This window comes from Clinocottus analis, unplaced genomic scaffold (assembly GCF_023055335.1).
Source record: "Clinocottus analis isolate CAN_PGR_092001 unplaced genomic scaffold, fCliAna1.0.p SCAF_12, whole genome shotgun sequence".
Lineage (NCBI taxonomy): Eukaryota > Metazoa > Chordata > Actinopteri > Perciformes > Cottidae > Clinocottus > Clinocottus analis.
Window position 1 is genome coordinate 1,485,689 of NW_027175843.1, and position 16,420 is coordinate 1,502,108.

General features: G+C 46.0%; 2 protein-coding genes across 3 annotated transcripts; one reads left to right on the forward strand and one right to left on the reverse strand.

Annotated features, from left to right (window-relative positions):
- Positions 1 to 105: 105 nt before the first annotated feature.
- On the reverse strand, positions 106 to 12,801 carry mcm3ap (minichromosome maintenance complex component 3 associated protein). Of its 2 annotated transcripts, none has more exons than XM_068572570.1 (28): positions 10,671 to 12,801; positions 10,048 to 10,286; positions 9,741 to 9,822; positions 9,398 to 9,551; positions 9,109 to 9,302; positions 8,802 to 8,941; positions 8,335 to 8,532; positions 7,932 to 8,200; positions 7,597 to 7,759; positions 6,944 to 7,101; positions 6,620 to 6,843; positions 6,252 to 6,502; positions 5,671 to 5,771; positions 5,386 to 5,517; positions 4,954 to 5,067; positions 4,617 to 4,769; positions 4,286 to 4,483; positions 4,133 to 4,201; positions 3,919 to 4,053; positions 3,622 to 3,775; positions 2,980 to 3,244; positions 2,676 to 2,773; positions 1,983 to 2,373; positions 1,546 to 1,827; positions 1,305 to 1,434; positions 989 to 1,174; positions 681 to 819; positions 106 to 576 (listed from the first exon to the last, which is right to left on the reverse strand). In XM_068572570.1, the coding sequence occupies exons 1-28, from the start codon at positions 12,172 to 12,174 to the stop codon at positions 412 to 414; spliced, it is 6,288 nt and encodes a 2,095-aa protein (XP_068428671.1). In that variant the 5' UTR covers positions 12,175 to 12,801; the 3' UTR covers positions 106 to 411. The 2 variants fall into 2 exon arrangements, with proteins under 2 accessions (XP_068428671.1, XP_068428670.1); XM_068572569.1 differs by having other exon boundaries at positions 106 to 579.
- Positions 12,597 to 14,500, forward strand: LOC137782879 (endoribonuclease YbeY-like). The gene is made up of 4 exons (XM_068572571.1): positions 12,597 to 13,235; positions 13,439 to 13,570; positions 13,786 to 13,854; positions 14,202 to 14,500. Exons 1-4 carry the CDS (start codon positions 13,026 to 13,028, stop codon positions 14,295 to 14,297), a joined length of 507 nt encoding a protein of 168 aa, XP_068428672.1. The 5' UTR covers positions 12,597 to 13,025; the 3' UTR covers positions 14,298 to 14,500.
- Positions 14,501 to 16,420: the final 1,920 nt, after the last annotated feature.

The following is a 16,420-nucleotide window of genomic DNA, read 5'->3' on the forward strand; positions in this document are numbered from 1 at the left end:
CGATGCCTGAGCCTGTCAAACTACTGAATGACAACTGCGCTAAATGGGATGTTTACTTGAAAAACTACACTTTTATTCAGCTGTTAGACGAGTTCATTACTCAACGATACAAAAACTGGTTCAAAACACACAGAAGACGTTTGATGGATTGGTTATAGAATCCAAGTACTTAAATGCACGTTAATAACATAAGAAGAGCAGCCTTCTCAGAGCACAAGCATTTCATCAGGTTTATGCAAAAAAACAAAAAACAATATGATAGACACTGTACAGACAAAATAGTAAACTCTTTATGCTGTAGTCCGCCATGAGCTCAGCAAATTTAATGTCAGTCTCTCGTGATAAGCATAATCTTAGTTTTCAAATATAAATTTATATTTGCAGAGCGGCAGTCCTTGTTTCACAAGTTCATCAATCATCAACGATGCTCAGCAGACTGCTCAGCTTCAGGGTGCAGGCCAGTTCTTCCTCACGGCTCGCCGAAATCTGTCGCTGAAGTTCCTTCAGGCGCCATGCCATAGACACATGCATGTTTTGAGGGCGGTCTGCTTTGTCCGATAGATCATCCGGCTCTGGCTGCTGGAAAAAAACAAGGAAAATGCATGATGATAGCATTTCGTGATGATGCATCTCTTATAATTTACAGCCACACATAAGTGATGTGAGGGGACATGTCATACCTGTGGGACAGGAGCTGTAGCTGCTGCATGCATTATGGTTGTGCCCCTCAACAACAGAGTTGAGGATGGAATAAAAAGTGGAGTGGACAAGTGGGCCACGGGTTCACCATCAAGCCAACGCTGAAGCTGCTCCATGCACCTGCAGACAATAAGGAGAGTTAGACACGACCCGCAGATTGTGGATTTTTTTTGTGGCAAACAGTACAACCAAAGACCTCACTGTCACCACGGCCTTTAAAATGGCGTATTCGTAAAGCACACATTCTGGATGCAATGATGACTTTTCAACAGCTATGCTGGAGCTGTACCTTTTGCTTTCAGACTTCTCCTCCTCGAGGCTATTGAGGAGATTGTGGGCCAGGAGCTCTTGTGCTGTGGGAGTGTGCGTGATGTCCAGCGGGGCTGTCGGGGCCTCGACAGGCTCGACCAGACTGGTGAACAACCTCTGTCTGAGGACCAGACTGCTGGGCGTGGCACAGGCCGCTGCATCCGCACTGAGGATGGAGGACAGAGTCAAGGACGATTATTGATCGTGACTTATACTTGCTTTTATATTCATTCCAGCAGTTTTAATGTTAACATCTAAAAGACTGATGGCACTATTTCTTTGCATGGCTTTCTCACCCTTCCGTCTCTTGCTGCTTCTCCCTGTGAGTTTTTCTGAGGGCCTCGGCCCATTCCTCAGGTGGCTGGAAACTGTTTAATGACTCTGTGAGGACGTAAACCAGAATCTCCCCATCGTCCGTCAAGGCATCTTAAAACGACAAAACAAAACAAGACACGGTGTCAAACATCAGTTTCATAGAAGTCGCAATTGGTTATTATTCTAAAACAGTTGGACACATTTCTCAGAGAATGTCCTCACCTTCACAGACCGGGGGTCCGGGGATCAGCCAGTCTTTCAGTTTGTGGTCTATGCAAATCACCAGCACGTCATCCCAAGGAATGCGACTGGATGGACACGCATCCTCGTCGTCCCAGATGGTTCTGGCGACCTTGGATGCGGGGGTTCGGGTGTGGTGGCCCCTGAGCTTGACCCTTTGCAAAAGGTTTTCCAGCTGTGACATCAGGACAGGTTGACTGCATTGCGACACCGGGATCTGGGCAGCGTAGCGAAAGATGAAGGAGCAGAGCGCAGACCACGAGTCTAGAGAGAAAGAGAGGGATATTAAAGGATGTGAGGGGCGGGGGGGTGGGGTAAGTATAATGCATGAATTATTGGTCTCATTTTAAACAGTAATGGAATCTTTAAAGGAAAATCTGCAGAAATAAATAAGCTAAATTGACTTCTCGCTTACTGACCTGTAGCAGACGGTTGCTCCCACTGCGGCAGCTGCAGGCTGAGGATGACTTCTTGTAACCAGTCAAGGTGCTTGGCAGAGTTCCAGCCCAGATGAGGGACAATGTCACGGTTGTCATGAAAGCAGAACTCTCCCGGCGGCCAAGAGAGTTTGCTGAGATCCTGGGACGACGCTTTGTCGGCAATGTGAGCCACGATGGCGTTGTACAGCTGGATGACGGGCACTGGGCCCTGGGTAGAAAGACGCGCGTTGACCCGGTCCTGGCGGTGAGCGTAGACTCTGGGGCTGAACTCACGACTCAGAGTGGCCTCTACGAGCTGCACCAGGGTCTGACAGGAGAGCGGGATGGGTGGTGGAGCCCGGGCCAGCAGCCAACGTGTAGCCTGGCTGAGCTAGAGACACATGATGGGACAGGGGAAGAGAAGTTGTAGAAGACTTAGCTTTGAAACATTTCCTCTATCAAACAAACTATGCTTGTCCACAGTGGGCTTTTAGAGCTTTCTACTAAGCTAAGCTGCTAAAACATTAGCTCTCACTCACAAGGGGAGCGGAGGGGAGCTGCAGATTTAAGTATTTCAACTTTAACGTAAAAAACAACACTATCAAATCCAAGAAAGTGAAGGTCATTAAATGAAAAAGACATTCAATGCAACATAAATGTGTTCATCTGTTTTTTTAAATGCACGTGAAGTACCTGTCTGGATCCCTGCAGGTCACTTGTGGTCTCTGGTATGAAGAAGAACGTGTACTCCGATATCAGGCCCTCCTGGACCAGTGTATGCAGCATCAAGGCTGAAGGACAAGGGGGCACCAAGAGAGGAAAAAAAACAGCATTTTCACAGCTATTCTAATATCCCAGTGTGTGTTTGCGACCATTACTTTAATTTTTGAAACTAGAAACTTCAACTTTTATTGCAATCGAAACAGTACCATCCAAAAAAGGTCCAATATATATACACAATTGAACTATTTATTCCATTATTAGTGTGATTACCCACCTTCTTCGAGTTTCTGTGTATCACCGGTGCCACACTCTGGCCCTGGCACCAGAATGGCCAGCGGCAGCGGGCAGTGCCAGGCGCTGGCCTGCTGAAGCTGTTTGAGCTGAAGCAGGGCCGACAGCAGAGGGACGTCCTGCTCGTCGGGCCCGGGCTCGATGGTGGGCACGGCGGGGAGCAACACGATCAGACCTCCCGTCCCCTGGAGCTCGCCGCACTCCTCCGTTTTGGACAGGCCGTCATCGGTAAGAGGGCCTCGGGACGCCTGGGGGACACCAGCAAGAAGACCAGTCAGAGGACTACACATAGTCGTTTTTATCCAACTAAAACAACAACAAAATGATATAGACTACAAACTCATTTCTCAACACCACCATAGGTGAATAATAAGGCCTAATATAAAGATAGGCATATATAGTTTTTAGGAAGGGTCTGTTGTATTTATCAGCAAAGTTGATTAGCTGAGTTTTTTTTTTTTTTAAACACCTGTGAGCATTTAACAACAGAAGAGTCGTTGTGGAAGGACTTTCTTCGAGCACCACATAATTTAGAAAATCTGAATAAATTCCATTCAATTTGAAGACTTGTTGATCTCTTTGTTTTGCCTTTGACTGAAGTCATCGTGTGTAAGCTGCCGTCTACCTTGACGCTGACGTGGACTCTGTAAGTGCGTTGTCCTTCATCCCGGAGTGTGTTGGTGACACAGAGGGTCTGCAGTGTGCCATCTCGCTGCTCCTCCCTCTCCTCTGACTCTTTGCTGCCACCGAGCTTCACCTCCAGCCAGTCGGACAGGATCCTGTGCACCACAGACGGGAGGGGAACAAACTCAATGATAAGTTCAGAGAACACTGGGGGCCTTCAATGGGGAGAAATTAAATTAAACCCTAAAAAGATCAAACATCCACCCGTCACACTTCCCATTGAAGAGCTGCTGCTTACCTGTCGGCCAAGCTGGCTACACTCTCGTGGTCGCTCGGTAGGAGGAGAACAGCTTTCCAGAATATTCGGTCAGGTGGGTTGGGGATGTTTTCTGTCACCAGTGTCGGCAGGTCCAGTGGCTCCCACACTCTCTCACTGAGAGAAATACCAAAAAGAGGTCAAACGCTGCTTTGCGACGCGGACCGCTGACTGAATATAAACACTCATGACTTACTCGAGCAGCTGCTGATAGTAGTAGTGGACTCTCATCTGGTGGATTGCTTCTTCTCTCATTTTCAACGATCTTAACAACAACAAAAATAATACACATCATACATATATTCATAAGATACGGTTGGAAAACAACTCTGCATGGAAAAGCACATACCTGGTGCTGGAGAAGGCCAGGGCGCCGGCGTTTCCCAGGTTGACCAGACCGCGGGCCAGATCAGCCATGGAGGGCTGTGCAGGGGCGCTGGGAGCCAGAGCCTGCAGTTTGAATCGAGGGTCCACGCAGCATGGCGCGGCAGGGAAACCTCTCATCTGTCTCTTCAGCTGCCGACGCACCGCGACCACATCGCGCCACCTGGTGGTACAGATGAGGGAAGAAAAGACAAAATGGTTTTAAAAAAACGGTAGAGGAGCTGATTCTGCGCTCCAGTCTGCAGCTCGCAGTGCTTACTTTAAGATGATGGTGTGATTGCTTCTCAGTTTCTTACCTTTTGATATACTTGTGGATGCATTGCAGCTCAGCTTCAAGGAGCTCTTCAACCAATAGAGCTATGTCTTCATTCAACGTCTCCTCGACTAGACTGGTACAGACCTGCTCGGTGCATTTAGCGACACAGTTGGCTTTTTCTTTCTCCGCCTGCCTAAAAAATGAGGGGGAGGGGGGAAGCGTCCATTTAAATTCAGTGAAACTCACAAGTGTGCCACTGGAAGCCATGACACTTCATGACATTCCTCCTTAATGCCAGCACCTCTTCGACATTCTAAGTAGTCCTGGTAATCATGTAACTTCACATCACACAGCTTGGTTGAGTTTTAAAGCCTTACTGGATCTCAGAGGTGGCGGTCTCCTTGATGGTCTCATCTAAAACCTCGTCGATGAGCTCTCTGCAGAGAGAGAAGTTGAACTGAAGCAGGAAGACCTCGTGCTCCTGCCTCCTCCTGGCACCGACAGACATAGAAAAAAGGAAATGGTGGGTGAGCTGTGGCCAATGAATCGGCTTTGATAGTCGCTAGAAATACAGGGATTTTGATGGCCAATAAAAAGGGAGTAGCTTTCCAGCCCCTTTTTGCAACTTTTTTTTACGGTGGCCTGATGCTGTAAAACAAAACTGACTCGCAATTCACAAAAAGACTATTTTGGGTCATGTGTTTTGGGTCAGTGTAGAAGATGCTGCTTTCTTACAGCCGAGTGTACTGATGAAACACACTGTGCTTTATTTAAATCAACAGGCTGGCCTTAGCGGTCAGCAGACAAACCTGGCTTCCTCGAGCTTGCTTTTCTCGTCGGCGACACGCTCCCGTTCCAGCTTGATCTCGGTGGAGGATATCTCTTCCAGCATCTGCCCCAACACCTCACTCACCAGTGACTCCACCTGCACGCTGCTCTCCCTGCAGAACCAGAGACAACAGCACAGGAAGTTAGTCACACAAATGAGTTTCACAAAACATCTCAGAGGGTCAGATCTCCACTGAGCATTCACACCGTCACGCACAAGGAAAGCTGGTACAGAACAGATGGATGGATGAATGAATTGAACTTACGTAAGCGCTGTTGCGGCATAGCTGGCACCGGCAGCTGCTACCTCCCTCACTGCTGCGCCAACCACCTCCTCAATCACACAGTCGAGTTCAGCCATGATGTCCTGCAGGGGAGGGGGTCAGCACAGTTAGTCATACACACACTAAAAACCAAACTACAGCTAGTTCATCAATGCTTTAATGAACTCTAATTAATACAAACTCTGCTCTTTTTAGATCTATTTTTAAATTAATTTAAGGAAATGCAATCTATGTTCATTTTCATTTCCGATTAATCTGACGATTCTTTTCTCCATTAATTATTTGGACTTTTGGAGTTTTAAATGCCCAGCTGAACATCTGCTATATAAACAAAGCAATTAATATTCATAATGTTTACATTTAAAACAGCTTAGAAAAAAGACAAATTGCTACATAGTGGTGAAATAAGTATTCAGATCTGTCACTTTAGTAAGCCAACAATACCCTGATTACACTTCAATAGCGGCACTTCGTTTCCTCCCACCACTGTTTCTCCATCACTCAATCGACAAGACACCAGATGGGACATCTCATGTGATAAAGAGCCGAGAGATCTCGCTCACCTCATTGCTGTACACCGGCTGAGGTTTGGGTGGAGGCGACGGCGGTCTGGCAGGCTGAGGTTGAGGTATCGGCTGGAACAGCTGCTGGGCGTCCGCTGGGCGGGCCGAGCCGCCGTACGGATCCCTGGGCTCGCCCGTCTCATCGGCAGCAGCAGGAGGAGGCAACCCGAACCCAGCGTGCATGTGTGGAACCACCTGGGTCAGCAACTCAACGCCGGCTGGCACCTTAACTTCTGCCTTGGCAGCAAACGCTGAAGCAATTAAGAAACGTAAGTTATTGTCATAGACGTGAAAAGATTGCAAACTTATTTCCAGCGATTGTCGTTAAATTACAGCTACCAATCAAAATGTTGTTGATTACAAATTACCTTTAAATTGGCTATGAGTGGACTCAGCCAGGGGGCCCTCGCCGCGGTACCGGTTCTGGGAGTCAAAGCTGCAGACAGGGCGGTGGTGGACAGGGCTGGGGAGGGGCCCTCCATTCACCACCTCTCCAAACAACATGGTTCTCTTTGCGAGGATGACCTCGGACCTCTTCTGGGACAGAAGAAGATCTGGCTCCTGATGGGCCACCCGACTCAGCTCTACCACACTGTGAACCATATTGTTTAAACATTTTAACATATATATTTAGACTTGATGATCAAAATTTGACGGCTAAAACGTCTATCAGACCACCAGGAGTCACTCACCCGTCGTTGATATTGAGTCCGTACTGCTGGATGAAGTCTGAAGCCTCTTCGGCGGTGCGAAACATCAACATCCGAACGATGTCCTCGACTGGAAACGCAGTGGATCTTGGACCCACGGTGTAGGCTGTGTTCAAGATACTCAAGGCCTTAGCTCTAACCTGTACACACACACACACACACACACACACACACACACACACACACACACACACACAAACACACACACACACACACACCACACAAATATTACTACTTTGTTGTTTTTTTTGTCTGTGTTCTTTAGATTTTCACTAAACTCAACCAACTGGGGAAGTTTCATAGTGATATACATGATCTTTTTTACCGTGTTCACCTGTAGCGTAATTAATTTCACAATACATATCTTTAAAAGCAGTTTTTTTTTCAGAAATCTCCACTTCAGCAGCACTGTCCAGTTTCATTACTTTCTATATTCTGATGGTTTCTACAGAGGGGTTTGTCCATTTATCATATTAAGCCTGATTTATATCATTGTATTCCCAAAAACATGGCGCAAATGTTCACAAGTGCTCGTTTATAGTCTCATATTCCCAAACAGCCTATCCAGATAAGTGAATTCTCTTTTGACATGTGGAAAGCTAAAGATTTTCATTAATTAGGAAACCGTTTCTGACCTGATTGAAGTATCTGTGCAGGAGGCAGCTGGCGAGGTACGAGGCTCCTTTGACCAGCTTGAAGAAGCGCACAAAGTTGTTGCTGTTGACTGCGGTGAACGCCTGCACGGCCAACTTCACCTCAGGGGAATTACGCACCTCGTCGCGGAATTGCTCAACTTCACTGCGTGGACAAATTGGAGGAAGTATTATTTACCGTATAGGGTGAGGTGAGGCACGAAATGCAGTAAACGCAAAGAAAGAAAGAAAAACAGAAAACAAAAATACAGGTTTTCTTCAATTATCCAATGACATATCAGCAACATGTCGAATCATCTGTGTTTCCATGGACTGACCGCAGGATGTCACCGTCGTTGAGTTTCAGCAGCACGTTGTACTGGCGAAACTCTGCCTCCATGGGGCAGTAGATGTGCCGCATTGCCAGGTCCTGGTACATTTCCTTGAGGCTCTGGAGACACTTGGTCATGTTCTCATTGTTGATTTTGGCGTCAAAGGCCGACAGGCGCTCCTCGCAGAGGTGGTGGGCGCAGTGCACGTGGAAGCGCGTGCACTTCTCAATCAGCGACACCGTGTGAGGGCAGCACAGGTGCTGCTGGGTGATGTCCTGTGAGCGGGAGAGCAAAACTGGTATTCAAACATCATCTTCACCACTCGGCAAGGCTTCCCAAAAACATGCATTGTGTTTTTTTTAAATAAATAAAAACATAAGTGATAAGATATTTGAACGAGAGCTGTTACCTTGCGGATGGCGCGGGTTCTGTTCCAGACTAAGTCATACCAGTCCCGGTAGTTGTCGTGGCCCTGGTCCATTATCTGAGTCACCAGATAGTCCATGGTCATGCCGAGCACAGGCAGAGGCCGCAACTCATGGGGCAAAGGCTCCTCCTGGTCCGCTGATGAGCGACTGTATTCTTTGATGGCTGCCGAGTGATCCACCTAGTCGGGGACGGCAGGTTACAGCTTCATTGTTTTGGTCTACAGAGTCCCTCCCTCCTGCATTTGACGTACTTGGAAGCTTCAACTTGCAGAAACAATTCTTTTCATCATATATACAGACACGTACCTGCAATGTGATCTTGTATTAATTAATATGCAAATGTAAACTAATGGAACTAGATAACGTTAATAACTAAACCTAAGAATACCACTGAAAAAAGTCTATATTCCTCCTTCTGAATGTGGAACATAAGCATTAAGGACATTACCATCTCAGTATCTGGGATGACCTCGAAAACGCTTAGCTGCTTCCTGGTTTCCCTCATGTATCTCTCCTTCTCTGGACACATGTCAGGACAGGTCCCCACAAACACCTTAGACAGGTCCAAGTCCGTCCTCTTGGGCCGACCTGTGCGGACAGACGATGCAGTCAGTAATCAGATGACGCACTCTTGTGTTTTTAGACATGTGATAGTTTAGATGCTCTGAAGTGAGGGTTGTATGAGGTATACAAGGTATGTTTATAAGGTATGCTTTCATGGGTGCAATAGATTGCTGTGAGAGCGGCGGCTTAACCTTGACGCAGGATCTTGTCTCTCTGCTCCAGGAGGCGGAACTTGTCTTCAGCGGTCTCAGCCATCTGGCCGATGAGGTGGAGGAGGGAGGAGGGGACCGGGCGCTCCGAGGTCTGGGCATCTGTGCGGCTCTCTCTCTGGGGTTCAGTGTCAAACTGCAGAGACTTGGCTATTGAAGACTTCTTTACCGGAGAACTGAGACACAAAAAGACAGTGTGATGAAGGCATTACAACTGAAGTAAAAATGACAAAGACGTTCGTACAGATGCGAGTGTACTGTAGAAGTGTACCTGCGGCTGAAGGCCATCAAACTGCTGATTGCAGGACCTCTGAGTGCAGGTTTTCTGAGAGGTGAGGAAACAGATGTGGACTCTGTGTCCTCTTGACTTTCTCCTTCTGCCTCCTCCTTTCCTGTTGCAGGTCTGCTCCCTTTGTCCTCTGGACCTAATGCACAACAAGCAATACAGTGACTCACTGCAAATAATTAAAGGTATTATTAAATAAACTGCTCGTAACAAAGTCATGATTTATTGTCTGTCCCTCTAAACAATCGTATCAATACAGCAAAACTGTGTCTGTTGGGTGCAAGAAATGATTCCTATATTAATTCAACCTTCATGGAAATATATTTACTCTGCTTCTTTTTTTGCCACGAGAGAAAAAGTTCTTGTTTATGTAGGTGTTTTCCTTTTTTCTTCGCCTTTGCCGCTGATGCCTGAAACAGTGAAAGAATAAAAATTAGAAAAGTGTACACACGCGTTAAACGGTCCGAGCAAGTCCTAACAACTTGGAATGAAACCAACGCTCCACTTTTGCCACAAAGAGCTCGTGAGTACTGAAGAAATTGACCGTAATATATGGTGAAGCCATTAAAATCAAAGTAGCCAGAGTATGGAGAACTTGTTTTACCCAGGGTAACTAGCAAAAAAAAAGGACTCACGTGGTCATCAAAGTGCACTATGACCAGGTTCTTGGTAGGCCGACACAGGACCTTGCGGAGTTTGCCGAAACGACCAAAGTGCTTCTCGATCACGTCCTTTCTGTTGAGGGATTGAGGAACATTCCTGCACTGGATGATGGTGCAGTCGGCGGCACTCATGCCACTCAGGCTCTCCGAACTCTGCCTGCGTCTCAAAGAGGTTGTGATGCCGAGGTTTGAGACTGAGTCTTGTGCCGAGTCTAGAAAGAGTAATAGACAGACAACGGGATGAGTATGTTCTCATAATGCCATTCACTCTTATAATTTAACCAAGATTTGGACTTGAAATTCAGCAGGATTAAGATTTCTGTCTGCGTTTCTTTTTTTAAAAATATATTCATAAATTTTATATATTATTATTCCTACTAATTATAAAGGAAATTGTAAGATGTCATATAGGTGTAGATGGACTTGCAACAAATAAAAAAATGTAGTTAAGAAAGTTAATTTATTTGGATTGGCAAGAGTCATTTTGATCAGTCATAGTTGCCTTTTATAGTGCAGATATATTTCAGAAATTCATACACACCTTTATACAAAATGCAGGTATTACACAGTATGTACTATTGTACTGTATGTCTCACCTGACTGTTCAGCTTTTTCCAGCCCTTCCCTTGTGAGTGCTTGCACTGTAGGTGGTGTAGGAGGTACGTCGCCATGCTCCTGATCTTGAACGTCTTCACTCTCCGGTTCCTCCCACTTTGTTGCTTGCGGGTCAATCTCCTTTGTGGCCTCTCTACGAAGACCACTTAATGCCCTCCCGAATAAGCCTGGTGGTGGGCAGCGGGCCCTCATTAGGGGCCTCTTTGAAGCATGTCTTGGTGCATCTCCTTCTTCTGGAACATTCTCCTCCACTCCTGTGGCAGGCTTCTCTGGGACAGCGCTGTGGACCAGTGGCTCTTCCTTTCGCTTTGTGCCTTTACCAAGTCGTGCAAATACACTTATGCCTCCTAGGCCCACAGGAGTGCTCCCTTTCTCTTCTGTACCGGTCTCTGCTTTAGCTTTGGTTTCGCCATATGCTGGTGGCGGACCAAAAGGGTTTCTTGCCTGGGGCTGGAGGGCGCTGGCTGAAAAGTTGAAAGTCGATGGGGTGGTGGGCTCGGTAGTAGATCCCGTAGTGCCGGAGCTGGAGAGGGCTGCTGGCTGGGAAAAGGTGAACTGCAACGGGTTGGAAGGAGTGCCGCTATTGACAGTTGTTAGTGAATTGGTTTGAGCAGAGACAGAGGGCGCTGCAGCCGGCTGTGAGAAGCTGAAGCCCAAATGCCCAGATTTAGTCCCAGAGAAGCCAGTGGCGGTGGTGCCGCTACTACTCATGATGCCGGAGTTGGTCTGGGACCCGCTGGTGCCAAAGGGTGAGCTGGACATTGAAGTTGTTTGGGGGTTAGCGGGCTCAGGACTGGCATTGAAGATGGGTTTGAACACTGCCTCGTTGGATGGCTTGAAACTGTAATTTGATGCGGCAAAGCCTCTGCTCTGGGTTACACTCGGCGCTGTGCCAAATGCACTGGTGGGGCCACTGGTAGATGACGACTGTCCAAACACAGACTGTCCAAAGCTCAGTGGCTGAGGTTGTCCTGAAGCAGTAGTAGGGACAGAAGTCATCTGGGAAGTTCCAAACCGAGGGGGCTGTTGGCCAAACCCTGGTGGCTGTTTGACAAATCCCGGAGCCTGCTGGCTGTAACCTGGTGGAGCCTGCCCAAACGCTGACGGCTGCGCAAAGGAAGGGGTCGGGCCAAATCCTGAACTTTGGTTAGGTTCACCAGTCTGTCCAAACGCTGCTGCAGAGCTATTACCAAAGCCTGTGACACTCATTCCTAATGATGGCTGACCAAATGCTGGAGCCTGGTTTATTGTAGCCAGTGAGGGGGGCTGCGTAGACGGCTGTCCAAAGATGGTACTTCCATGAGTTGAGGACTGACTTAAGACGGGTGGCTGTCCAAACGCTGTTGGAGGGAAAAAGCCCACTGATTGGGGCTGATTGCCAGAACTTTGCTGTCCAAAAGACGGGAACAAACCAGTCTTCATAGCGTTGCTTGGGGCTTGGAAAGCTCCACTTTGTGGACTGCCAAACGGATTGGATGGATTCATGGCGCAGCTATCAGCGTGTGTTTAGTAGCCTCGGTTATTTGTTAAGATACATTGTTCACACCCAGGCATTCAAGCGACAGAAATACGCAACACCGAGTCCGTCTCTCAAGTTTTCCAGTGTAACACCGTATCACGTAAAAGGCAAGAGGTCACTATGTGGACAGGAACGAATAAGATGACATGGTTCGGTCGCTAGCACGAGCTAACGACACAGATGTCGTATAAGTTAGCAACGTAAGGTTTGTTCTATTGCTCTTTAAAGTTATTAAATTAACACAACTAAAACAATCTGAAGAAATACTGAAATGACGATACGACTAAAGCCTCACCTTTTACAGCTTATGTTCTTGGTTTTGCTCAGCTTTAACGATTCAAAACATAAACTGTTTACGCTATTTTAAAACACATTCTCACATCCGGTTCCGGTCCGACGGCTAATTAGGTCCCCACTGGACGTTAAATCCTTTTCCGCTCTTGCCAACGTTGCGACCGGTTTATTGCTCGAGCGAACGGGCGAGGAGCCACTTTCCTTACACGACGGAATATGTTTAACTTCTCTCAACTGTTTTGTCATCTACAAATAACCCAAAGAAAGCTTTAATAATCCGGTTGGGTCCTCCATGTTGCTACTGCGGTGTCACCTTGAATTCTGCCTGTCTGGAATGGCTGAACGTTGCTCGGAGCTACCGCAAAGACCAATCCTTCTCGTGAACTTACTGCCACAGCTTTAGTAGTTACATTTAATTACTGGCCGTCGTGGGAGGTGGGTTATTTATTTGGATAGCATTATCCTATATCTCTGGGTTTTTAGTTTGTTTTAGCCATTTTCTTCGTTTACGCCGGATTCTAAAATGGGAGTAGTACTGCGGAATCTCCAGAAGGTGGTGCCTATTCGCCGCGCCAGACTGCGCAAGGATGTTGACACACTGAGGCACATATTGGGCATCCATAAATTTGATGTGGGCATCGTTTGCGTGGACAACAACAGAATTCAGCAAATTAATAAGATTTACAGAAAGAAAAACGTGCCCACGGATGTCCTTTCGTTTCCATTTTACGAGGTGAATATGACTAATTTAGCTACTTGCCAACAGACGGGAGTATTGCTGCTAAACAGTTTTAACTTGGTTCATGTTACATATTTGCCCTTCAGTAAGATGACACCAACTGGAATTTGGTGGGAGGGGGTCACCAGAGTTGAACAATTTTAAAGTTATTTTATGGACTTTGCAGTTAAAAATGAAACTACTTTTGTTTTGTGTAGGACCTGAGGCCTGGCAAGCTGCCTTGCCCCCTTCATAGAGACGAGCTGAACCTTGGGGACATCTTCTTGGGGGTCGAGTTCGTGATGAAGCAGTGTCAAAAGGACTCCCTGGATCTGCACGGGACCCTTGCTGTGAGTAGCCATGTTTGACGCTGTCTAAGACACCGTGTAGTTGTGGCATCTCTTCAATACAGGCCGTTATTTTAACAGACATGTGTTTTGAATATATATTCAACCGTGTTATTGAATTGCACCTAACCATCTGTCACGTGTTCAGGTTTGGCAGCGACTGTGTGTGCAGTGACACTAGCTGGCATTAACTGCTCCTCTTCTGCCTCATGCTTTAGGTTGTCACTGCACATGGCATCTGTCATCTGTTGGGCTACAGACATGAGACAGAGGAAGAATGGACAGAGGTTTGTATGGGAAAACAAATTGTAAAAGGATCAATTCAACCAAATTACAATGTAACATTTCTCACAAAGCTTCTATAGTATGGGATGTAGACATGCAGAGAGGTTTGGTTCTATGTGCCCAAATGCATTTGTGAAATTCCTGCCTCCACACCACTACAATTTGAGGCGAATCCTCTTCATTTTTCCAGTGAAAATTGTGTTATTGTTGTTCCGTATGATTGAGTGGCTTGTTTATAATGTTGAAGTGCCACCAAAAGTGAAGCAGATTGTAAATTTGCTAAACTAATTAAAATCTGAATGTTTTTTGCCACACTGTAAATAAATTGCATCCATTTTTTTTTTTGCAGATGCTGCAGAAGGAAAGCTACATTCTAAGTGAGTACAACAGACTCACAGGGAGACATCTGGAGCCACTGATGAAGAGATGCAGTCAGGATAGGTGACAGTGACGAATACCTGCAAACTTTACACTATTCCACACACTATGGTGCTTGATATTATTGTTGTATCCTGACTTTGTTCACGACAGTCACTGCCTGCAGCTACTGCTCTTAACGACTTGGAGTGTTTTGAAGAGTTGTAACCATCACATTAAAGTCTGTGCACTTTCACTGTAATATTTTTTTAATAAAATCTGCTTCAAGAAGAGTCAGTTGTGTATGAACTTTAGAAAAAGAAGAAAAAAATGGAATCTTTTACCTCAAAGACAATATACCCTCTATTGAGAGGCACAAGGTGAAAATCCCAGAAGAATAAAAGGTGTTTACTGAGAAGCTCCGTAAAAAAACGGCTTTTGTTAACCTTACAGGTATTTAAAAAATCTATATTTATTTAGTTTATAAGGGAAATAGAGGGTCTGCAAAACATACAATCCATAAACACCAGTACCATCTGTTTGGTAGCTGCATTAAAGTGAACGGCTTGAAAGTTGGAAGAAGTGTATTACGAAAGAAAGAACTTTACAAAACAATTTGATAAAAATCATAGCAAAGGAAAACTCCAGCCCCAAAAACATGGAGGCAACATTTGATCCACTGAACAGTTTTAACTGCATTTCTGGCATCTTATAGAGTCTCGACAGTTCAAGTTGAAACAACTAAAGTGTACTTTGGAGGTGAACGACCCCTCCTCCTCCTCCTCCTCCTCCTCTTCCTCCTCCTGGTATTGACCGGCAATGTTGGAAACAACGATATCATCAGAAGTTCAGCCTAGTTTCTTAACTGGTCCCACTCCTGCTGCTGTGCTGCCAGGTGGAAGTGTGAAGTCTGCCTCTAGTACTTCTTTTTCAATCAGCATTACCCCCATGGCAAGTTTTTAGGATGCCAAGCTTGGATTGCTTGAGGTCCATTATGTATTCTGCCATGTCTTTTTAGGCCAATCATTTATGGCACAGTGATCATCACAGACAAGATTTTTTTTATAATTGTACATTTTACATTGTTTTGGCCAACTTGATGCAGAGCCGTATTCAGCCGGCGAGAGGCTGCAGCTGCGGCGAGGAGGGTCTGGCCTGCAGGGACACTCCAGGATTCAGTGTTTTGGCTGACTCTGATATTCCATCCGTATTCAGCTGGAGAGATGCTGCTCGCGGCTGATCGACGCCGCTTGAGGCTGCAGCTGCAGTGGGGAGGACATGACCGGCAGGGGACCCTCCAGATGGGACCCCCCCCTCCTCCCCCTCACCTTATGATGCCATCAAAAATTAAATATTTCTGATTCAATGACTTTTAGCATGGGCCCTTTTTGTTAGATGCTGTCGCTGACGACAACTCCAAGTGAGGGTGGCGTGCGTCTGTTCGTATGCATGGAGGTTTTCTTCCGCAACAGGGCGATTTTGGGGAATGATAGCTATTAAAATTTGCTACTTTAACGGTCTGCCAATAACAACAAATGACAGCCACCACAAGCCATGCATTGTTTCATGTGATTTTGCACAGAATTTTCAGGACGCTCAACACATTTTTTTATTGTTGCGCTGTTAGAAAAATTCACTCGACACCTCAGAGTAAAATCATTAAAGAAGAACATTTATTCTTCGAAGAAGGAGCAGAGACAGAGATACAACCTGTTACTTCAATAATTGCATATCCAAGACGATCTACGATCTCTCAAAGGACCGCACCTCATGACGTCTCCGGCCTCACCGTGAACCTTTCCCCCGTCATCCCATAGAGCGGTTTGCAAGAAATGGTTATATGATAACAAATGAACTGCATGTTCTTTCAGACAGAAACCTGCAGACTCCTCAGTCTCATGGCTATCAGGAGACATGCCAAGTTTCTGTGTGATATTAAACAGAGACAGTTCAATGACAAGTCTGAATATAACAGTGAAACAGTAACTGAATACTCAAAGCAGAACGTTATGATGCGTTCAGGCTCTGTTCAGTGAAAATTACAATTAGGCAAAGATATATTATAGTGTCATTGTTATATGTTCACATGCAATCTTGTTAAATGTTGCGTTAACTGTAGTATATAACAACCTAAATATAGATTAAAGAGGGAATTATGACCCATTTCCTCTAGTCTAAGTAAGTGCAACTACTAATAACTATTCTGTTATT